The sequence below is a fragment of the Bradysia coprophila genome, unplaced genomic scaffold (assembly GCF_014529535.1).
Source record: "Bradysia coprophila strain Holo2 unplaced genomic scaffold, BU_Bcop_v1 contig_358, whole genome shotgun sequence".
NCBI classification, from domain to species: Eukaryota; Metazoa; Arthropoda; class Insecta; order Diptera; family Sciaridae; genus Bradysia; species Bradysia coprophila.
In genome coordinates this window covers 5,436,997-5,461,649 of record NW_023503616.1, presented here as the reverse complement: position 1 = coordinate 5,461,649, position 24,653 = coordinate 5,436,997, and the positions used below count along the sequence as shown (strand labels likewise).

The window sequence follows — 24,653 nt, the reverse complement described above, 5'->3', positions numbered from 1 at the left end:
TTGGTCTGGATTAAGTTGTATCGTTTTGACATTGCTACATTCACTCTATTCGGTTTGCCTTAGATTAAAACCAAATCATTTCCATTTCCTTCGTTAGTTTTACCTTGCATTTGGCAAATTCAAGGTTTCAAAATGTCTTTTAAGAATTCTTAGGACTATCGCAAAAAAATTCAATCTTTGGCAGCTGGCTATTTCATCTGTTGACGACAGCTACGACAAAAATAAGCGATAAAAAATGGCTAATGCCGTCTTAGATAGAGTAGAGAAGTAGAAGATTCAAGATTTATACTGGAGGTCTGTTATGAAAAGTCCAATATCAATTTTGGTTTTGAAGAGTTCTAGTAAATAACAGATGGATTAGTCAACTGGACTTTGAATTCAATTTTTAGGATATAATAGCATAATCAGTTATTGATATACTAAGGCTTGATTTCCACTTATCAAAAAAGTACTCAGTGTGAGAGACAAAATTGTTTTTTTTTTAATTTTTGCTTTGTTTAGGGGCCGTTCATAAATTACGTAACGCAAAAATCAACATTTTTCAGACCCCCCCCCCCCGGGTCTGTAACGCTAAAAGGGTCAAGTTTGACCCAATTTTGTTAGAACCGTAACGCTTGCCTCATACCCCCCCCTCCCCCCTCTAGCGTTACGTAATTTATGAACGGCCCCTTACTTGACAGCCCAGGTAGCTCTCTCACGGCTCTCACACGGAGTACTTCTTGTTGAGTGGAAACCATACTTAAATTATATTATCTGACAAGTCTCGTCGAATGAAAATTATAAGTGAAAGTGGAACGGCAAAAAGGTTTGAAGTACACTTCTTAATATGACGAAATCAATTACCGGAAAAACATTAGGCCGGATGATTTTGATTTAATGTTGCAACAGTTAATTTTAAAGATCAAGAATTGTGCAAGTCACTTAAAGATTACTATTTCCGTTACATTCTCATTTATGATTATACCATCGAAAGAATATGTAATTTTTTGCCACAAAATGTTGTTTTTTTTTTACTTCCAAGGCATGCCTTACATTTGATTGATTCTTTTCGAATCGAAAAAAAAATTAATCGACTTTGATTTATATTCGATAGAAACATAACTGTGATGTAACAGTAAACAACGAAGATCACATTTTCCTCGAATCGATGTGGACGCAATATTTGTAGAAAAAAATCTAGTGAAGGTTAATCGTGATGTATAAACTTAACCCTGAAACTTGCATGGAGGAAAATAAATCAAAAAATAAATTCGTACGGATATGCTTATGCTGTGCTAGTGTTTAGTGTTCGATTTGAGTTTTTGCATCTTGTTTCAGAGAAATATTACCTGAGTCACACGGTACCTGCGTACATTAATCGAGACATTAATTGAGAATAGACGTGTTAGTGTCGCATGTAATAGACACAGCAACGATAGTCTAAAAAAAACTTCCTTTCGGAAATTGCGAGAATATTAAAATGAAGTCGAACATCTGTTTTGTAAAATGCAATTTGTATTAGATCATTTTGTTAGGTGTCAAAGTTATCTCAAACCGATAGCGACGGTACTGCGATCTTATTAATGAGATCTTGTTTGGAAAAATGTACGTTAAAACAAATAAAGTAAAAGATTTTGTAACACTTTAATATATTTAGAAAAAACAGATGTAAGAGACTTGATATGCTTGATGTCGTTAAGGACAATACTAGGAACTTTTCAGTTGTCAAAATTGTATTTACCAAATAAAATTGTAAATGTACTTTCGATTATGTGAGATATTACGGGGACTAATTTTGTAAAAAACATTTTCCTAAAATTGACTTACATTTTCCCCAATTTTCAACATTTTTTCTAACTTAAAAAATTAATAAAATTTTCTCTCAAAACAAAATTTTATTGTATTACAAAATATCTATAATTTTCCTAGTTATGAATCAGTTGCTGTAAAATTGACTCAATCTCTTAATTAAAAGGATTACACAGGTGCTTTCCGCTCGACTTTCACTTAAATTTGGAATTTTATGTCGTCCATTGGGAGAAAATAAACAACAAATTTTCAACAATATTGACAGTATTGACACGTTATAGTAGATTACAGCAGAGCCTATGTAAATGAGTAATACATGTGGGCGATGTTTGCGGCGTGTGAGCCGAAGGCGAACCGCCTAATTTCGCACACATGTATTACTCATTCACATAGGCTCTTCTGTACTGTTCTTTAATGTGTAGGCATCCTGTGCGTTGTATTTACATTGTCTAAGATGAAAACTACGACACAATTTTTCATAAAAATAGCAGTTCGGAACCTCTTCACTTCTGAACATTTTGCGCTAAAATTTTATTTTCATTTAGTAGGCATCGGTCGTGCCTGCCATTTCGGCGATATTTATTTGACTTCTTTGTTGTTGTCATTCTCAGTTTCAAAATTTTTGATTTTGTTGTTTTAAACTATAAATTCAGTGTGATTTTAGTGTTTTCTTAATGTTATCGATGGCAGGTGTACCAAAAAATAGTTCTGCCTGTGTAGATTCCAATTTATATCGTGGTTTGTGTGAAGTGAAAACATAAACAAAATCATCGAAAAATGACCGACCAGCGCATGTAAATGATCGCGCATAGCATGTAAATCATCGAAAAACCTAACATGTAAGTTTCATTTACGTTCTCATCGCAGACAATGTAAATACAACGTACAGGATGCCTACACATTAAAAATATATAAAATATATAAAATATATTAACATTGGTAAGACATGTGTTATGAATAAAGAGAATTGGATTGTAATTGTGACTTCTTTTCCGCTTGTGATTACAGGGAATCAATAATTTCGGTATGTCGATTGAGCAACAGCTGGGTTTGTTATATGCGTGTGTGTGACGGATAACAAACGATAAATGAGGAAATGTCTTTTTGTGACGGTTAGTGCATAACTCCCCTCAAATGCAAATCGTACTAATAATGAAAATGAAATTGGTACCAGCTGATACAAAAACAGCTGTTGCTAGATTGGCACTCCGAAATTATTTAAACCCTGTACTCTAAATTTACAACTAAAGAGTTGAATTATATTGCATTAGCGCAATCCTTCAACTTGCTCTAATCAGATAAGAATAAATTGCTTTGCATGCCTAAGACTTAGACGAAACATATTTCTTATGAAAATTACCTTCATTGCAAGCTATCAGATTTAACGTTATAAGAAATTATGTCCCTTTGTACAATCATTTTAAGCTACGTAAAATTGTTGAAGAAGAAGCCTTCCAAATTCAATTACCTACTCAGAAATCTAATTTGCTAATTTAACAGAGATTTTTTTTTTAGCAAATGCATATTTCAAACGTGCAGAGCAAATTATAAAAATCAAATAGCGCCAACCTGTAACATCAACTTTATGTAACATTAATAATATCTACGAAACATTTATGAAGAAGTAATATGTTATGATGTGACCCCTCTTAATTATAGTTCAAGGAGTAACATTCTTTAGAGCGATGCTTAACATTTAAGACAAACAGAAAATTTAGACGATAATCAATTTAGTATTATGGTTGGCTCAGCTTGCAAGCTGTGTATTATATACAGTGTTTATGAGCTGACCACTTTATGGCTATGCGAATTTGTCTCCTTTACTTTATTTTGGTTTTGTATTAGATGCTGAGCAACGTTGATGGCCCAATACCACTTCTTCTGTCAAGGTGTTTCATTGATAAGATTGATTTATAATTGTCCATGTCGTTGTTCTCAGAAATATTGAGGTAATTTGTATAGACAAAGGAATGCTTAAGTTGACACATTAGTGGTAATTATCGCAGCTAAATACCATAGGAATGCAATGTATTTGCTACTTAAATTGTGCAATAACATGACATAAATGGAAAAGTTTAAAATCGCATGTGAAACACTAAACAGAAAACTTTTATGTATGGACAACTTCTTCTCTCATAAGGTGACAGTTTTTAACCTAATACCCGGTATACGAAAAACAATTGTTCTGAGACTTTGACCTAGGTCGGTCTTAACAGGGATATGGTTAGTATAGATTTAGGCCGTAGAAAACCAAATTAGTGTCAACAGTGAAAGTAAGGACAAATAAAGAATGAAATTCAACACAAATTCACAACGCAGACAAATGTTTTTCATCCGAACAGCGTGAATAACCTCATTTTCTCCACTCAAATGCGGTGAGAAGATGGCGTTTTGTTGAAGCTCTCCCTGATTTTTATTTACTTAACTCTTGTTTTTCGATGGGGCTCGCTCGAATTGAAATTTCCTATTTCTCCACGAGGTGAACACACAATTTTTCATCCGTGCGTGGCGTAAATAACCGTTTTTATTCACGAAAACAACAATAGTATTTTTCGTACCAAGGCAGGAAATGACGACTTTTTCATCAGCTTTTTCGAGCGAAGCGAGTAAGGAAAATTAGGACGTGTGCTGAAAAAATCCATTTCCTGTCGAGGTACGAACAACATTTTGAGCACAGAACAACTGAAATAGACAAAGCACATCAATTAACTTGAAAATATACACACTTCACATTCACATTCATATTCACATTAATTTTGATCAATCGTATAGTCATGGAAAAATTCATGAAACCTGACATTTCATAACAAAAAATCATGGCAAAATATGTCGTATTTCAGTTGTTAGGTGCACAAATCAATTTGTAACAAATTTGCTATTTTCAAAACCAAAGTAAAGTGACAGTTGCAAAGGCGAAAGACTATTGTTCACCCCATGATAGTTGAGAAAATAAAAAATTTCTCACCTGAATTGTCATCAGAGAGATGAAAATAGCTATTCATGTTTTATTATTATAAAAAAATGTCATTAGGTTTTATGAGAGACTAATACAGTGATATTCTACATTTTTCCTGGTGTGGGAGTTGTTATGGTTTGAAATTGATTCCACACAAAATTTGTTTAACAAAAAATAATCTAGATTTTCATTCTCAGAATTTTGATTAAGCACGAACTCGTAACTAGAATGAAATGCTAAAACAAAAAGTTCGTTAAGTCAATTAAAAGTTTAGTTTTTCATTTGTTAAACAAATTTTGTGTGGAATCATTTACAAACTACAACAACTTCAAAAACAGAAAGAGGGATTTTTTTGAAAGTGGACCAGGCTCCGTCGGAGCTATTTTTTCGCGGCGGTTTGTTCATATGCCCAGATAGCCCTTGGCCCCAATAGTCCAAAACCGCTGTCGTTTAATTTTCATATTTGCGTCTTGGCTGGTGGTGAAGGTGCAAAAGTCGAAAAAAGGGTGTTTTTATACGTGATTTACTGCCGCTACAGACAATGGACACACATGTGTGGCGGCTCGTTGGATAGGTACTGTCCAGGAGAACCGGGGCAAGCATAGATATCTTGCATGTTCTGTGCCATTGTTCGAAAATAACAAAAATATTGTGTCAGTCAAAGGCCGTAAATTTTGATGAACTTCAAAAGGTGATATCTCAAAAGGTTTATGGTTAGATCATTGGATGCAGACATCAAAAACAGCATAATTCGTGTATTTTTCTAAAATCAATATTTTGCTTTCGAGTGAAGGAAGTCATTTGCTTTATACCCAAAAAAGTATCCTGAAACCTTTCACTTCTATGGCAATTGAGGTATAATTGTAGAGCTGGGTTAAGCCTCTATCAGGGCAACCACTGATCTGTACAACAACAGTCACCAGGTACAAAATATCACCTAATAAAGCTCATCAAAATTTCCGGCCTTTGACTGATACATACTTTTTGTTATTTTTGAATAGTGCTTGAGTACACATTTGATATCTGTCTTTGCCCCGGGTCTCCTGGACAGTACCTATCCAACGAGCCGCCACACATGTGTGTCCATCGTCTGCAGCGGCAGTAAATCACGTATAAAAAACACCCTTTTTCGACTTTTGCACCTTCACCACCAGCCAAGACGCAAACATGAAAATTAAACGACTGCGGTTTTGGACTATTGGGACCAAGGGCTATCTGGGCATATGAACAAACCGTCGCAAAAAAATAGCTCCGACGGAGCCTGGTCCACTTTCAAAAAAATCCCTCAAAACATGTTGAATTTCACACAATGACTTCATAAATTTATGTCTCTTTTAGAGTTACCAATCCACACATAGGTGAAAGCTTAGAATCCTCATGAATCCTGTAAAGGTTTCTTCAAAGCATAAATGCACGGACATGGACAAAGTAGTTGTTGTTACTCAATTTATAGACTGCGAATTAATATGAGACAAGTGGGTTGGCCTGTAGAGGCGACACATTTCTTTCATAGTAGTTACTTCATTCTCTGCAGCTTATTTTCTTGTGAACCAACTGTACATCTGTCATTACAGAACAAATGTCACCACTTGAAAATAAGCGAAGTGACAACAGTAATTTTACTAAAATATTGGGAAACTCTATCACAGTTCTTTCTAGTTTCTAAACATCATTCTCCTATAGCAAAGACAGCATAGTCTGCTGAAATCAAACAAAATATTTAAATTAAAATACATTTTTTTTTGAGATACCTCACACTTCACATCAGAGTCATGAGTCATGACTACAGTACATTTTAACAATCACCCGAAAGAGAGAAAATTTTACTTAATAAAATTTCAATCCAAAAATTATGAATGCAAACACGTGGTACTTGATAGGAAAAAAAAATTGGATATAAACACTGTTATGTTTTGTTCATGGTTCATCTGATCATTCGTCGCGATCTCAACGGTAATATTCGCCATACAATATGCTAATGATTATAGTGAAGACACATTAACGTTATGACTATCTTACCTGAAATCTTGATAAATATTTTTGTGTGCAACAAATGATATATGTTACATACTAGACTACATTTTGGGGTTTAATTCGCATATCGCTTTAAAAAAAAAACTTTATTTCTCCGTATACCGAACCGTCTAAAAAAAGTCTTATCTTTGTGATGTCGAGCCCAGAAAAAAACTCCCCGAAATAAAAATTACAACTGAAATAAAAAATAAAAAAGTACCGTGTCCAAGTCGTTCGTATATAGATATCTCAAATAATATGTAAATTTTGCGATAAAAACATAACAGGAAACACTGACGAGCGATAAAGGCAGACCTTAGAACAAACACTAAGATTTTTTCCGTTATAATGTAGAGTGTAGGACCTTATCACACATTTAGAAAAAAATACGTTTTCAGTTCCAACGTTAACTCGGCTGATCGAGCTCTGTTATTCATCTAATGTAAAAGTAAATTGTGCACTTTTCATTGCTAATTTTGTTAATAAAAAGTGAAAAATGGAATTAATGAAGTTTCTAGTTGTATTTCTTGAGCTTATGGTTGTGATAAATAGTAGCTGTAAGTAGTTTTCTAATTCGTTGTTTTAAGCCGAAAACTATCTCAATTCCTGAATAATTAAAATAAATCGGAAAGGAACAGACCGATACAACATAATAATCGTTCTATAAGTTTTAAAGACGAAACAAAATTGATGAAAATAAATTTGAATTCCAATCACATATGTTACAAGTGCGTGATTGAATTCGCTCCAAGACATCAAATGACGTCGCGAACAATTCAATTTATGGTTGTATTCAACCAACCATCCAGTATATTCAAGGAATCGCAATGAAAAGACAAAGAACATATTACCTACATAGTAGCACTTCAAGGTTGCAAAATAAATTGGAAAAAAATATTATCAAACAGTCCTGTCTTTCAGAAAAATTACCAATGCACAAAATGAACTGGGGGTTGCGGGAATTTACTTTTAAGGGAAGAATTTTAAAAAAAATCTTCCGAAATGAGGTTAAAGAACTGACCTAACCACTTATTTTAATCAAAGAACTTTTTAGTACACTAAATTTGTGCAGCCAAATTTTCGAACCATCCTCTACACTAAATTGTAAATTGTCACTCTTGGTTGGTGAAAAATGTACAATTGTCAACAGGAGTAGATCGTTTCCTGCTATTTTTGCTATTTATGTATGTGGGTACTATGAATATAATTGAAAAAGTGCCGAGATTGCCTATCATACATCGATATCCTATTTTATCACGTGAGCGAAATCGAGATAACAACGGTTACACTGTAGAATAATTTCTGATTTATCTGAATGATAAAATGTTGTGTTCAGACGATACTTATTTAATATTTCTAAGATTAATAGTTTAAGATTAAGTTAATTCAGAATTCAGACTTTCAGAGTTCAGAATTTTCTTCACAATTTTTTTTAAATAGTGAATTCCCGCAACCCTTTTCCTATGTTTTTTTATAAAGAGAATTAATCCACAAAAGGCTTAACTTCTGCCTAAGCGACTAACAAACAAAAATGCAATTACACCATGCCATATTCACATGTTTAAAAAAAATTCATTTCAGATATATATACACCTCGTCGAGCATCATATACCCTAAATCGATATCGTCCACAAACCATCATTCCGCGTCAATGTGAAACACCAGTACTGAAAAATGGCTCTGTTCGATTAAGGCAACGCGGAAAGCTTATTCGTTATCTATGCCTACCACATTTCACTTTAATTGGTGACAAATATTCATCTTGCGTTCAGGGTCAATGGGAGAATCCTGTGCCGATGTGCATAAGTAATTTTAAATAAATATTGCATTGTTCGAGATAATTATTTAATTTTACATTAATAGAGCCCGGTTGTCCAGTAGTTTCGCCTCCCGAAAATGGTTTTACAGTTGTCGATAAAAATGGAGCGTTGACAATGTTATTTTGTCGACCAGGATATTCTGTTGCTGGTAGCCAAGAGACGTTTTGTAATGGCACTGCATGGGATCGATCTTTAGGAAGTTGCCGCGAAACCCAAGCAAGTCCGGCTATGAGTTGTGACTTCGAAGTAAGCTCGATTTGTGGGTGGGAGCCGGATCCTACTCACGATTTCGAATGGACACGGAAAAATGGATACACATCTGTGAAACAAACACAAACTGGACCACAACATGATCACTCTGTTGGTATTCCATTAGAGGGACATTTTATGCTGGCAACTTTTGCAAATCAATCACCCAATTCTGTGGCTCGGTTACTTTCGCCACTGTATCCAGCTTCTGCTAGTAAAGATGCATGTTTCCGATTTTACTATCATATGTATGGAGCTATAACAGGAGCTCTTCGAATTTACATAAAGCCTGAATCCCTTACCTTAGCCGAAATGATGGAATCATCAAAGTAAGACACTGAATAAGTTTTAGAAATGATACTCAGGCAGTGAGACCTATTTTCCAGATATCTTTACATGGAGAAGAATGGTTCATACGAAAATGCGTGGCTGGAATCAGTTTTTGAAATCGATGAATATGATCAGGACTTTCAAATTATTATTGAAGCAACAACAGTTCGCACGACTCGAAGTAACATAGCTATTGACGATGTTGCTTTATTAAGCGGTGCTGATTGTGCCAACGAAGAATTCAAATCAACCGCTGTTACTCCAGAAGAAGGTGGCATTTTCGATGCCCAATCTTGTGTTAATCGATGCCAGGAGACATCGACGTATGCACGATATGTGACTGAGCCAACATTATTAAGTTCAAATACAATCGTCAACACATTACAGTGTGACTGTTTCGACGGTTGTGTGGATATGAAGTCATGTTGTTTGGACTATCAAAGCGTCTGTGTTTTTGGTAAGTCAATTTTACAGATAAAATGAGTCTAAGTGGAAAATTGTGACAGCCATATAATGCGATTTTGTTAATTACCAGATTTTTCGACTTTTTCAACTGATACAGAATTTGTCACAGAAGTAGCTACAGTCACTAATGCTCTTCTAAGAACTACTTCCGTTTTGTCCACATCTTCTTCGACAGTTTCAACACCTAGTACGCCATCGACATCAACGCTCAAGACTACTTTAACACCTGTTCCGACAACCACCGTAATTCAAACAACGAAAATCATTCCAACAACTAAGACCATTCCTACTACCACTTCGAAACCAATTTCAACGACTAAGATCACCCCAACAACTAAGACCGTTCCTACAACCAAGACCATTCCTACAACCAGGGTTATTCCTACAATCAGGACCATTCCGACAACTAAAACCAATCCTACAAGCAAGACCACTCCGATAACCAAGGTGATTACTCCAACTACTTCCATTCCAAAAAGACCTACTAAGCCAACTGTTCAAAATACTTTGCCTAAAATAACGAGTACATCTAAAACACCCATGTCGATGGTTACCACTCCTACAGCAACCAAAAAAATTGTAACTGTTTTACCGACTACTCACCGCGTCCCAGTTGTCCCAACTGGGAAATATACAAAAGAAGTGACTGAAGGAAAACCGACAAATGGAAATAATGGTAAGATAGCATTCCTGGAACAGTTAATTTGTAACAAAGGTTTATAGAAATGTTAATTATTTTCGATTTGAATATTGTACAGAATTGTGAATTGACTTTCGTACTAAGAAAATGTTTCTTTTTTAAGATGAATGGCATGCTCTGAACGACCCAACAGACACCGATCCATTGCCTACAAACCTAATCAATGTGTTCGGAATTTTATTATTAATAATAGCAACGATCGTAGCATTGTCGATCATGTCCTTCAAATTTTACCAGTACCATCAGAAACGTCGCTTTAACTATAAATCAAAATCCAAACGATATTCTGAAGACGCCAGCGATGAGGTAAGATTTTTAACCGCTGACGAACAGTTAGATTTTACAATGCAAACGGAAGATTGCTATCGGTAGATGTTACATTTTTTGTAAGGTTACGCTAATTTGATGTTTTGATTAAAAAGTGACTAGCTTTTGTCCTTGTTCCTGAATTTTTTTTTTATTTAGAATCAAAGGCAAGGCGATAAGGATGATCTGAATGTGATAGATAGATAACATCACAAGAATCAACTTAGGAGGACCTGAGGTAAAGGTCAAGTTTCGGGAATTAAATTAGATCGTTTTTGTTCATCTATGAACCAAGTCTGATGAATTTGATTCTTCAATAAAGAAAGCAAACTTTTCGAAATTAGGTTAAGAAATAACCAAGTTTTCACCCCATCAAAAATATTGGCAAAAATTCTTTTTGGAATAACTCAGAGATCATTAGTACGAGGGCACCCTGAAAGTTTCGGGAATCGTTTATTTGATATTTATTTGAAAGTATTTGATATGAACATGTTCGTAAATGACGACTCAAAATCACAAAAAAAAAGATTTCAGTGGGAATTTGTTTGTGTGTAAAGTATGGTTCATCTAGATAATAATGAGTGATATACGCGGCCTTCAAATTATGATACTTCTTATTAATGGGGAAAATTGCAAGCATCGACTTCTGACCCATGAAGTGCTCCACAGGTCTGCCTGAAAAACCGATTTTGATGACTTGAAGTATTTTTCTGGTTGGAAGTCATAATAATTTATTTAAAATAATTTTAATTCCGCAGGTTGAATCGGTTTTTTCTTCATCAATGTTTGATTGTACATTACCTCGAGAAATTAGCTAAAAACTTTCCTTAGTACCCACGTTTTTACTAAATTTTTAAATTAAATAGATTACGAACGTTTACTGGAAACAAATTAACCAAGACAACCATGAGATACGCCATAAGTAACGCAAAACTGTGGTCTTATTCAGTCTACAGTATCAGATTTTTCGGAATGTAAAGTTTCGGTGTTCCCTGTCTCAGGAGTGGAATAATGTTCTACCTAAGAAGTGATGGTAATTAAGTGAAATGTCATGAGAATCTAATTCTCTAGATTTTTCCAGAAATTGTTAACGAAGTGTGTTAGAATCGTTAGAATTCCTTAGAAAATTATTTTTAGGGTTATTACTAGGGATGGGAGACGTTCAAAATTATCGATAATATCAATCGAAAGAAATTATCGATAATTGATTAATCATATCGTTATCGATAATTTAATAATTATCGATAATTATCAAAATATCGAAATTTGATAATTATCAAAATATCGATATTTGGATATTTATCTTAAAATTCATGATAATATACCGATATATCGGAATATATCGATAAATATCGGATTTTCGGACCGAAATATCGATATATCGAATTATCGATATCTTGATAATTATCATAAAATATCAAGAATTATCGATGATCTATATTTTTTTTGATAATTTTCGATAAAAAAAAGTCGATAATTATCGATAATCATTATCATTATCGCCCATGACGTCGAAAAAGTGCTGGTATCGCATCAATACTGCGATCCAAACAATTGTGAAATTGGTCTAAACTTGCTAAAATCGTGAAATTGTATAATTTTTTTCTATTTGCGTCTTCTATTTACCCAAAAAAATATTGAAATTTACGAATATGTTCATATCGTATACTTTTACGCGTCGCAAATACCCGATCCCCGAAACTTTCAGGGTGCCCCTCATATAGTCCGATACAGTCCATCTACGAACTTGAGCCTAAAAATGTTATTCCTCGTCGAATAATACCAAAAATTCCAATTCGTGTGAGATTTTTCGAGTTAACGTGCCATCAAAAAACCATACAAAATTCTTTTGGAAGTAACTGCCAGGTCATTAAGTCGTTGTTGCCCATCTACGAACTTGACCTCAGGAATTTTATTCATCGTCGATTGAAACTAAATTTTTAATGATAGGGTGAAGAATTGATCGTGCTATCAAGTGTAACAGACATTTTCGTATTTTCCGTTTTTTGTCAACATTTCATATATATATATATATTCATAAAACCGATCATTGTGAATTTTAAGACGTATTTTCTGACGTAAGACCCTTGACTTGTCAAGGGAATTATTTGTAATGCTCAGTGTGTTCAGAATAATGTTAGCCACAATCATGTCACTAGTAATAACATCATTCACATTTTACTGGGATCAATCTAATAAATACCACAGTGACAAAGTCAGATTTGTATTGGTGGTGAAGCACTTGCATTCTTTTAACGTAATAAAAGGCTGCATACATTTGTCCTTAATCCACAGATGTAATGTTTAACGTATGCAGTGACTGTAAGGCATTCAGTCCGGATATAATAATAATGATTCAATAAAAGATGGCGATTGAATTGATTGTCTTTTTATTAACAGAAGTAGTTTTTGTACTTCACCGTTCGTTCGTCAACTAGTAAAATAAATGTTCGTAAATAAATTTCTTTTCGAAACGAAACTCAATTTATAATTGAAATTGACCAGATAATGAACTTTGTCGTTCCAGACATTTTATGTAGCACTCAGCAAGGATTATTTACTACTATTTTCAATCATAATTTAAAGCGTTTATCTGTAGTCAAAACTATCCATTCTTTCCATTCTTTCAGTAAAAAAATAATAAATTTGAAAATTCGCATTGGGTGCAACACATTACCAAGAAACCACAAAGTACTTACTGTCTAGATTTTGTTTCATCGTAATTTTCTCTTTGTTTTATAAGTTATAACGTATACAGTTAAATATCGTTCGTAAAGCTCTTTAAAAACTATACTTAAATAAAATAATGAGATTTGGGGTTGATGTTCTGTCTGTCTATATAGAAGGTTTTCGTTTAGTATTTGTATCCTGATTGTGGATTAAAATTGCCATTTCCAGCTGGTCTTTGTTGATTTGATGGAGGAACGTATTGATTGCCGGGACGAGCTGGTGCTGGAGCACTTGGATATCCATTGTTTGCTGGTGCGCTTGGATATCCATTGTTTACTGGTGCGCTTTGGTAATCATTTTGTGCCGGTGCGCTGGGATATTGACCATTGTTTTGTGGTCCGTTATAATTATTGTTTCCACTTGGATAGCCTAAATGAATCGCAACAAAAAATTGGATGAAACTTTTCAGTATAAATGATTTTGAGTCTCAGTTCAAATTACCTTGATTTCCTTGAGCTTGGGCAGCGGCGATAAGTTGAAGTGACTCAGCGATTTCCCTATAACAGATATTTGTGTTTGACCGTTATTTCTACCGAAATTCGAATTTTCTTACTTTGGCATTGGTGGTGGAGTTGGTAAATGTTCTCCTGTTGGTTGGAAACCGTTTTCGTCAGCAATGTAAGTTACAGTAATCACCTGTCCATCGGGAGCTGAATTACAGTAAATGATTTATGGTTAAAGAAAGTCTCAACATTGACAAAGTGTTAGTCTTCACCTGTGTAGGAGTAGGAGCCAGATACTGTTTGAATAGCATTATCGGTCCCTTTGTTTTTTAGTTCTCCTTGTTCCTGAGCTTTAATACCATTTTCAGTTTCATAACTGAATTTGTAACTACCATCGCCATTGTTTACATTTTCGTAAGATAAAATAGCAATTGGTGGCTGTTGAGGTTGTTGTGGCTGTTGTTGAACGAATCCACCTTGTTGGGAACCACTGCCAAACGAACTTTGTGAACTTCCACCGGAAAAGCTTCCTTGAGAAGCTCCACCTCCGAATCCGCTTTGTTGGCTACCGCCTCCGTAGCCACTTTGTTGATTTCCACCACCGAATCCTCCTTGTTGACCGAATCCACTTTGTTGTCCGCCAAATCCGTTATTTCCTGGTCGACCGAATGCTGGAGTAGCTAAGCCTGGACCGCCACCGGCACTTGGAGCACTTGCGGGAGGCAAGTAGTTGGTGTCAAGTCGGGCGCATGAGCACGCAGCGATGAATGTAGCAATAATTATCTGTAAAAGTGAATGATTTGATTTATTAGCGCGAGACTTTTATACGAATGTCAACTCATTTTCATGTGAATGTCGCATTTATTTCACACAGTTTTAAATTACATTTCATGCAATATGTATTTCTTCGTTTAACTGCATCATAAGCCACATACAGACAGACACTTTACTTTATCGACAAATGCGTTCAGAAATGCATCATCCATCCATTTGAAGAAAAGAAAACACTTCTCTTCAATGGGTTTTATAGTGTCACGTTTAATGTTGAAATATTTCTGCATTAAATCAATCGCAAACTCTATATAGAGATACATTGTTTGTTTGTTTGTTCAAGCATAGGATGATGATAGTCGTGTTATGTTATAGACTGCTAATGCAAAGCAGAAGGTCATAAATTTTGAATTGATTGTATCGCAAAATTTTATTGTAAATGCTCTTAATTAGTGCTAATAATCCGACAGAATTAGTTTATGGTTGAGCTAAGAGGTTATTGTGGCAAACATTTGAATCAGATTGAACAATAAAATTTTATGAAATCCTTTTGATTCCGTGTTGGGATCATGAGATTTTGTTGCGTCTTAATTTCTTATAAAAAAATCGATTTGGCAATCGAGGTGAATTTTTTTTTGCTGTCATAGAGTTTGGTGTGAGTATTTGCGTGATGAATAATCTTAATTGTGGAATTTTATCGAGTACAGTACAGTGTACTGTCAGGTTTTAGGTGTACCATAGAAAGAATGCAACAGAATTGAAATGAATTCGTGGTTTTCATTTATTCCTTGCTACATATTCTTTCAAATATAAAAGGGAATCTCATTTTTATTGCTGACTTCGATGGCAAAAGATTAGATCACTGATCACACCAGCCCATCTATCAAATATCTAAGAAATCTCATTTCTGTGGGAACTTGCAGTTCACAATATTATAACAAATTATTGCAAAATAATCCCAATGAAAAACAAGTGAATATAATGGAAAAATCTTTTTTTTTGCCAATTTATTTTTGGCCAACGAAACTGTGTAATGTGAACGAACACTACCTGCATGATATGTCGATCAAATTAATATTGAAATTGATTACATTTTCATCACTTATAATCACGACGCTGTAACAATACAATACATACCGTCATATTATGGTAATAAACGTAGTAATTTCTAACAAATGGCACAAATATCTCTTCTATCATATGGTATGAAACCATTCGCTAGGACTTGGTGTATTCAACTTTTTTTTTTCATTCTGTATGAATATAATAACGATTCCTATATTGTCATAACATATCTTACATTTTGAATTTCGTTACAAAAACGTTAATTTCGTGACCGCAAAGTGCATAATGCTTATATCAGAGGTATATTCCTTTACTTTTTACGGTGATTCGTCGTACAGTGGTCTTGTATTATACATACACCTACTCGTAGAAGGCAACTTAAATCGTACTTTCATATTAAATGTATACAAAATATGTACAAATATGTAATGCTATCCTCCAGCTATTTTGCCAATTTTAAACTAAATCTGTCAGAGTTGAGTATACAACTCGTATATGCAGCCTTTAACACAGGTATTCTTCGTTTGATTTATGGGTGAATGATAATGTTGCATGAGTTATGAAGTTAATAAAAATGTATTTTAAATTGAATAATCAAATTGATCGCATCACATCATTTCTCAGTTTAAATAGCTTTTTTTAGCGTATTGTTATGCGATAATTTCGTTCAACATCTTATGGGAAATGCAGTATGCAACGATTAGATTGTAATATACTCTTGCTTAAATCTATGTCATTTAAAAATGATTTGTTTTGTCTTTTTTAGGCTGAGTGTCAAAATATTTATTGCATTTTAAATGTGCGACTCTAGACATAATGAACAATGATTCACATTTGTAATTTACGTTATGAAGTAAATTTACTCGGAACCGACAGATAATAAGCAGATTTCGATTATCTATGTCGGAAATTATGCTCAAATTAATTCTTTTCTAGTAAAACATTCCCTCTCATCTGATACACGTAAATTTAAATATTTAAATTTTTCGGTTGTAAGGGCCTTTTGGACCGGTTTTGGACTAAGTATGTTCTAATCATAATTTTTGTGATAATAAATGAATTGGAAGAAAAATGGTGCTACAACAAAGAATTTGCAACGATATTAAATCCAATTTGCCTATTAGTTTGAATCACAGTTTTGACTGAAAATATTTGCTAAAAAGAGTGAATTGTATATTGTGGAAAACAACTATGAAGATTGACGACTCGATCTTTTCAACGATAGAAATAAATTTTATCATTCGAATAATTAAGAAGTCTAGAGAAATTTACAATAGGTGGGTATTGCCATAAACGCATTATAAAATGAAATTGGTAGCTGGTTAATATATCACATTTCTTTTCGTTCTCTCTATATTTAAGTCGATGCAATATTACTTTGTAAACAAATTACTGAACTGCATGACAGGAATTGCTCTAATAGATATTTGCCCCTTGGCGATATTGAAAATAAAATTGAAATCTCAGCAGAAGTGAAATAATTTATTTCGATCCTGATTCCTTCGAAACGTTTCTGATTTAAGTCTGGCTGAACTTAGTGATCAACAAATCGGAATGAATTTACGTAATTATGTAATTATTCTTTCGAGTGTCACTGTACTCGACATGTTCACTTTGGAAGGAAAAAGTAAACTAAAGCCTAATTTTCTGCAAAACCCTATACTCCTTCTCAAACCGACATCTGTTATCGATAGCGACATAAGGAAGCGAAGGTCTCAGGTAAACGTGATATCGGGACATCCATGAAGGCCGTTCGCAATTTAGTGTTTTCAGATAGAGTTATAGCCATTTGACACTATGGAACCCCTGAACAGCGAACGTTCTTTATGTGTGTCCCCGTCCCCTATATGGGGAAACCGTCAGCGCAATTGATGGTAAAGGTTTTGAAAGGTTTTGAACAAAAATTGTGATTGGTGGTTTCCCCCTCGAGTAAAACTTATGTTCAAACGAGATAAACTTGGGCAAACGAAGTAAAATCTTAGATAAAATTTTAACTTTTTCGGATATTTGTCTTTGGACGAAAAACGGATTACACTTTCGAAATACATGTGGAGAAAAGTGAAATTCGACATATTTTCTGTTTTTTGAGTTGTTGTGGTTTGTAAAAGATTCCACTCAAAATTTGTTTCAAGATTTTTCATTTTAGTATTTCATTATTAGGGCGCGTGCCTCACTAAAATTCAGAAAATAAAGATCTAGATTTTCGTTTGTTCAAATTCTTGTGGAATCAATTACAAATCACAACTACTATTAAATTGGAAAACGTGTCGAATTTGTCAATTTTACATTTCTCTTACCTTGCAGCTAGTGCCATAAAATGGCCTATTGCTCCAATGAAGTATAGAAATTACTGTTTTTTAGGCAGGTATGAAAACCCTGTCAGTGGATATAACTAATCCCTCAGTCACTCAAAGGAAGCACCAATTTATACAAATTAAGGAATAGAATATTTTAGTTAAACTTTTCTCTATTTCCTAAACAAATTGAACAGACGAAAATCTGTTACGATTATTACTTATTTATTGTTTCCAAACTTAGGAAAAAATCTCTTTAGCTCGACAATTCGCTAAAATGAATTAAATTTCCATAAACATCCCCTTTAAGTTGTGTACATTATATATTGAAAGCACGCGTATTGTGGGATCTATATAAATTACGAATGTCTTGCGGCAAAGTGTACAAAAATAAAACAACAATTTGAACCAATATACCCATTCACGTGATATAATAAAAATGAACAACAGAAAAGAAAATAAATTCCGAAACTGAAATTTCTCACGTTCTTGTGCTATATACCAATTGCAACAATATTTCAAATGAAAGTGATTTATACGACTTTGAAGAGGAATGAAAACTTGTGAAATTTGGAAAATTTAAATTTTCTTTGTGTTAATAATATTCTTACGTGGCTTTTCGCGTAAGTTAACTGGGAATTCGCCGAGAAGAATTTACCGTTAAAATTAAATTTCTGGATTACGTTCAGTCGACAATATTGCAATTTGAAAGCATTTCGGTATAAATTTGATTTCATATATATATTAACATTCAATACTCACCACTTTCATTGTTAATCCTTTTTATTTTTGAATAATTTAATTAAATATCACAAATAAGTTTACACAGGCACTAATCCTTCATAAACACACTGAAATAAAATAAAACACGCTCCTCGTAATCTATCAACTGGAGTCACAATTTGCAATGTGCCGTTCCATAATCAAGAACTGCTTTATATACCAAACAAATATAGGTATCAAAATACAATTACTATTGCTACTCTTCTTTTAAAAGTTTTTAATAAGAGTATGTGCAACCATGGATTTTTTTTTCGCTCATAGGTACCATAATATTTGTATATGAAGAGGAACTACATCATTTGGTGCCTTATGTGCACCATCAAACATATATACATAGTTCAAGCCATAGTTCTCTTTGGCTGAGAGTACGTAGTGAAGGGGATCTGATTGAAAAATTTACTCATCTCTGAGATATTCACTAGGTTGAGATAAATTTTTTTCTTTCATTTTTTGGATCTTTAATTTTCGTTTGCGGTTTGTGTCATATAAATGTCTAGAATTGTATTCGCAAATAATGTTAATAATTTCGCATAAAACTCATGCCAATACATAATTCATTTTTAATAATTTTCTTGCATATCGTGCTAATAGCTACATCAAGGATACTGTCACAGTCGGAACAATTTTTTTTATGTCTCTCACAACAAGGATAGATTCGAAAATTGAAGCACGTAGAAAATGCATTTAAGGCATTTACCATAAAGTGGCGACAATTTATTATTTTCGCTTTTGTTACATTCAACAATTTAATGATTGCAATCGCATGATTATTTCGCTTAAATTCCATTCTTTGCATATAGAAAATGATTCAACAGATTTATCAAAACCGTGTCTCTTGATGTAATTGTTGTGTTTAAGGTATCGCGGAATTTTTGTTTAAAAACGGACCCTTTGTTTGACTTTTTCATACCGTTGACTTTAAAGCAGTAATTAATTTCCTTGCTGATTTTCCTATAGAAACTACTTGTCATGAACAATAAAATCGTTCTTCGGTTAAGAATACTTGACTTTTGTACTTTAAGTTACTCAATTGGGAACTTTAAATAAATTGAAATATCTGAGCGAAATGAATTCTGCCTTTGTTAAGGCATCTCGTCAATCTACGTATTAAATGTAGAGATAGAGACGAACGACATCTCTTCAAGGATTTGTTTCTAAAAGATATATGTACGGCTGAAGGCAATAAATTATCCATTTTTGTCTATCTGATTCAAGCTCTCATAAAAGTGGTGTTATTCTGCAAAATGCCATCGAGAGCTTTAAAACGACTTTAGGAGTCATAGCCCCTTTTCCGTTTATTTTTTATTTTTTTATAACCTTCGTTTAAAATTAGAGGGCATTGACATCTGACTGTAACTTTTCGTTCCCAGCATTCCATTTAAATTATATGTAATCACAGCCGCGTGGGGTGTAAAACAAAAACAAAAGCAATAAATAAACCTTCTAGCATAGATTCGGACGCATAAATTCTAAATTCTAATTCCTGTGGCGTTAACTTGATCAATTTCGCTATACGAATGAACTCTTGATCAATAAGTAACATTTTAATTTCTAATTAATCATATTTAAAATTGACGAGTTCAATAAATTTGACCACAATTATTTCAACTTTATTAATTGTGAGAATTTTAATGTTTATAAAAAAAATCATAATAATTAAATAACTACCAAGACGATCAAATTGCAACACCATAGGTCCATTCATTAGGTTAAAAAAAAGATATTTACCTAACTTATTCGATGATTTATTACAGCACATGTTCATCTTTAACATCCTGAATTCCTTTGTCATGCTTTTGATGTTAATGAAAATATTGTTTCAAGCGAAGGTTCGTTTAAAAATTCATAAAAATTCATTAGATAATCATTTGACTGTCATTACTAACTCAACAATAACCATCTTTAGTAAGATAGATCGCATAATACAAGATTGCGGTTGTTTATAATATCGATATACTGGTGTATAATACAGCTAATAATGTTGGACCATTCATTCATTTGTTTCTCTCGAAGCATACCTCCAATATTATCATCAGAAAATTTGGTTTATTTTAAATATAATTGAAGTGATGATGCAAATGAGAAAAAAATTTGTTTTAATTCGATAGTTGATTGCGTGATCGATAACACGGTTTTAATATATACGTAAGATGCGAAAGATGATGTAAATCAGAATGTTAGATTGCTTGACTGTTGCACGATCAAATTTGCTTTGTGAATTCATTCATAACTCAATTTTTTTTATTTCTTTTTTTAAATTCAACTTGCTCATTCTTTACAATTTTCTTTGTTATTTAACAATTAACAATTTTATATCAATTTCAATCAATATTCAAAGATTCTATGAAATAAGATTCTGAATAATAGTTAATTAATTAATTAATTTGAAGAAAAAAAGAGAAGAAACTAACGATTCATATGTTCACTTAAGGTCGATTTTATTTAAAAACTTTTTTTTTGGTCGTGTCATTTTCTTCACAGAACCCTCTCTCAGTGAGTCGGAAATGCTTTGCATATTATGCATAATAAACATTGTTATTCATCAATGAGTTCAAGATCAACATACGGCTTAATGAAGCGTTTATTTGTTCATAGAATCTTGTTGAAAGTCGAGACGATACATTACGAAATGATATGCTTTAAAAACTAGGATATGAACAAATGTGAAAGAGTTTTGGTGAACAATTGATGCTTAATTTTTTCGTTCTAGACATTTAGAATTTCAATGTTCGTAACGAGCACTATGATAAACCCTTGACAATAAAATTTTCGAAAATATTTGAAATTAGCACTAAGGAAATCAATTTTTTTTTGCTTTCGGTAAAAAGGGTTTTAATTTGTCCCATACTTGCGGTGACTTTGACTGACAAGACAAAACAATAAGAATTTCCGTGTCAAGGGGAAACAGAAGAAGGGAAATTTCACGACAATTATAAAATTTTTACTACCTGCCCCATGCGAAAGTTGATCATTGCATAGCAATTTGTCCCCTGCAAAAATCATCCATTTCATGTCGACCATTTTCGATTCGTTTTTTTTTTAATTTTTCTATGTGGAAATCAACTTTTGCATGATGCAAATATTACTTCGGAAACAACTTTGTCATATACTCGCAGACTCGTGTGTTTTTGAGCAACTTGCTTCAGTAATTGTTTTTCGAGAAGTGTAAACTCTGCACCTGTCGTAAAGACAGCTATCGAAGCTTGTTGCCCAAAACACACTTGTGAGTTCGCTTTTATCACAAAATATCACAAAAGTAGTCCCTCATGTAATGGATTACTTTCACAGCACCCAATGTAACCTACTGTTCTTCTTCTCAATTATATATCAAGGAATTGCTGTATCAATTTTCTATTCTACTACATTATTGACCAATGCTCTAAGCAGATTGCGACATTATGACAAATCGGTGACGAAAATCAATCGTCTTGGCTTGTGTATTTGTTTTTGAAAATTGTTTTAACAAACATCAAGTCTTCGGATCACAACAAAATTTATTTCCAAACTAAATTTAATCATGATCACGAATTACATTCACTGCCGTGATGATTTTCGCATCGAATTTTTCTAACTCAGAAATTCTGTGACTGTAATCCAACAATGTCTGGAAAAGGTCTCCAATCAATGCATCCTGTTTCAAAAGTGTGTCTTTCAATTCATCAATTTCTTCGTTCAGTGAACAACGCATCTGGCAATCCTCGACTGGTGGTGATGTAGCTTTTGTTGTTGTCACCGGCGTCGGAGGTGTACTAGTTGTAGTTGATGAACATTTCATAGTTAAATTGCCTTTTAACCATTCGAACTCCTCTGGTGTGGAAGCAGTGTGGTAATTCAGGCAATTCATCGCAACCGCAGCCACCTTCAAGTTTTTAAGGTCATCAAGCAAATTTTGGCCAACACTTGTGACTATGCCTTGTATATAAAGCACCTCTATAAGAGGGGTGTATTTAAATAAATCACTATCGATAGAAACAATTTTTGTGCTAGTAGTTTTGAAGTAAATTATATCGGCAAACTGTTTGAGATCCTCCGCTCTAATAGATGTTATCCCAGCACCATGGATTGAGACACCAATGAGCTGCGGCAACACATTTTTTCCTATATTGAAAGGAATGCCAGTAACGTTATCAAGAGGCGGGATGTAAATCATTATGATTTCAATATCTGCATTCGTTTTTCCTCGAAGATGTAGATGTTCACCAACAATAGCGACTAAATGTGTCAGGTTTTCAGATGGTTTCACAGTTACCTTGCAAACATACGATGTTCGGTTAAAATAGCCGGAATTTTCATATTTAGGAGTACTCGGAGACTGTGAATTGAAACATGTGGTAATTTCAAGTATCCAGCTTTCGGTTGAAGCAATAAAAATTAGACAGATAGCCACCACTTTTGAAATTGAGTTCCTTTAAAAAAATTCTCCTGAATTGTGAATAGTACAGCGATTTTTTCAGACTCACATTTTTTTCAAGCGCTAATGTTGAATTTTCAATATCGAACCAAAATAACCGCACTTTCTACGTCAATTACGAAATGTGAGGTTCGCTGTTTTTAATTTATAGCTGACAGTCAAATAGAATTACCTAATCTGGTCATAAAATCGGTGATTATAAAAAAAGATTAAATGAAGACATGACAGTGGAAGCATTCCAATATAAACATAGATTTCATGTACTCGAAGTGAACTCAAAGTATATAAATACTGATAATGCAAATGCGTGATCAAAATCAGAGGTTCTTTCAGAACCTTGCGGATCCCTACTTTCTTAAAAGTGGGATTCATATGTTTTTGCAGGTTTGCTTTGCCTTCAGGGTTTATATACTTTTCATGCGTCGAAAACCGTACGTTTCATGTTTCAAGCACTGCTTTCGCTTCCATTACATAATTCGGGATAAAAATTAAAAGTCTCATTTTCGTGTGGTTATTGACACCGTCTCGGATCAACAAAATTCAAACGAAAACTCTACTTTTCATGGTTTTATCCTTAGTCATGTAAAATACTATTGTGTCTAACTGCGGATTGACATTCAGCGTTTATATATACTATGACGACACCCACGCCGGCGTAAATTTAAAATCTACTGTAATGTCTGTTTAAGAATTAACGGAAATCACCTTATCACTTTTCTGTACAGCCATAAAGGAGTAAAATGATTCAGATGATTGTTATTTTCCGAAATTCCCCACAATTAGCAATTTCTTATCAATGTGTTGTCATGCACGTACAACGTGCGTACCTAAACTGATAGATTTTGGACAATTTCGCTTGTTGTAGACGGAGTGATCTACATGCGAAAATGTATAAAGTCAATCGACCATAACACACGTACCTAATTTTAATAATAATAAAAAAAAAATTACAGTCAAAAATCACAGTTCAATGACATTTTTGTGGATCAATACAATCATGTTGAAGCAAATTGGTTATCATGTGAAAAATGTCCGCAACGAAAAGCTTGGCCGTTTATATTCAGACCCAGTTTATGAGCGAACCAATTTTTCTCAGTGTTACCTGCTTTCTTAAAGCAGAAACCACACCAGCGATATCGTCAATTTAGTTGTATTTCGAACGTTTTTACAAAATCTGCAATTGTCATTTTCATGCCTTGGGCATTAATTACGGAATTTTTTCCGTAAGAAAAAAGAGTTTGATCTTAAAGTCAACTTACTTTTCACCACTAGGGTTGTAATAATCCAATTTCGACCCTAGGGAAAACAAAAGTATGTAATACCAATTTTGCAAGAATGACATAATGTTCTATTTATCTCCCTAAGTGGACCAGCTGAAAAACAACTGAAGCAAATTCATTTCTAAATTTTAATGACGTCCCCTGTATATCAATTCCACTTTACTTATTTGAATAGATAAAGGAATTTGCTCTTGTACTGTTCGTTTGACGAGTGGTTTTGATTTTTGTTTTTTATATACTGTAACCTTT

The 24,653-nt window shown here is 33.6% G+C and overlaps 3 protein-coding genes across 4 annotated transcripts; 1 reads left to right on the top strand and 2 right to left on the bottom strand.

Annotated features, from left to right (window-relative positions):
• The first annotated feature begins 235 nt into the window (after positions 1 to 235).
• LOC119081600 lies at positions 236 to 10,770 on the top strand. The gene is made up of 7 exons (XM_037190635.1): positions 236 to 259; positions 4,769 to 4,790; positions 8,339 to 8,563; positions 8,621 to 9,155; positions 9,213 to 9,613; positions 9,692 to 10,297; positions 10,425 to 10,770. Exons 1-7 carry the CDS (start codon positions 236 to 238, stop codon positions 10,691 to 10,693), a joined length of 2,082 nt encoding a protein of 693 aa, XP_037046530.1. The 3' UTR covers positions 10,694 to 10,770.
• A 2,222-nt stretch (positions 10,771 to 12,992) lies between these two features.
• On the bottom strand, positions 12,993 to 18,854 carry LOC119081471 (pupal cuticle protein 20-like). Of its 2 annotated transcripts, none has more exons than XM_037190468.1 (5): positions 18,693 to 18,854; positions 14,073 to 14,583; positions 13,911 to 14,007; positions 13,794 to 13,854; positions 12,993 to 13,712 (listed from the first exon to the last, which is right to left on the bottom strand). In XM_037190468.1, the coding sequence occupies exons 1-5, from the start codon at positions 18,699 to 18,701 to the stop codon at positions 13,482 to 13,484; spliced, it is 909 nt and encodes a 302-aa protein (XP_037046363.1). In that variant the 5' UTR covers positions 18,702 to 18,854; the 3' UTR covers positions 12,993 to 13,481. The 2 variants fall into 2 exon arrangements, with proteins under 2 accessions (XP_037046363.1, XP_037046362.1); XM_037190467.1 differs by having other exon boundaries at positions 12,993 to 13,726; positions 13,799 to 13,854.
• A 3,328-nt stretch (positions 18,855 to 22,182) lies between these two features.
• Positions 22,183 to 23,233, bottom strand: LOC119081472. Its single transcript, XM_037190469.1, has 2 exons — positions 23,174 to 23,233; positions 22,183 to 23,119 (listed from the first exon to the last, which is right to left on the bottom strand). Coding segments are annotated over exons 1-2 (897 nt in total). The 5' UTR covers positions 23,176 to 23,233; the 3' UTR covers positions 22,183 to 22,224.
• Positions 23,234 to 24,653: the final 1,420 nt, after the last annotated feature.

Coding starts and splice junctions, on each gene's coding strand:
- LOC119081471 (XM_037190467.1), bottom strand. Junction 14,008..14,072: donor TGGCTCCTACTCCTACACAG/GTGAAGACTAAC, acceptor ACTGTAATTCAG/CTCCCGATGGACAGGTGATT. Junction 13,855..13,910: donor ACTCCACCACCAATGCCAAA/GTAAGAAAATTC, acceptor TATCTGTTATAG/GGAAATCGCTGAGTCACTTC.
- LOC119081600 (XM_037190635.1), top strand. CDS start 236: ATGGCTAATGCCGTCTTAGATAGA. Junction 9,614..9,691: donor TCAAAGCGTCTGTGTTTTTG/GTAAGTCAATTT, acceptor GTTAATTACCAG/ATTTTTCGACTTTTTCAACT. Junction 10,298..10,424: donor ACCGACAAATGGAAATAATG/GTAAGATAGCAT, acceptor TTCTTTTTTAAG/ATGAATGGCATGCTCTGAAC.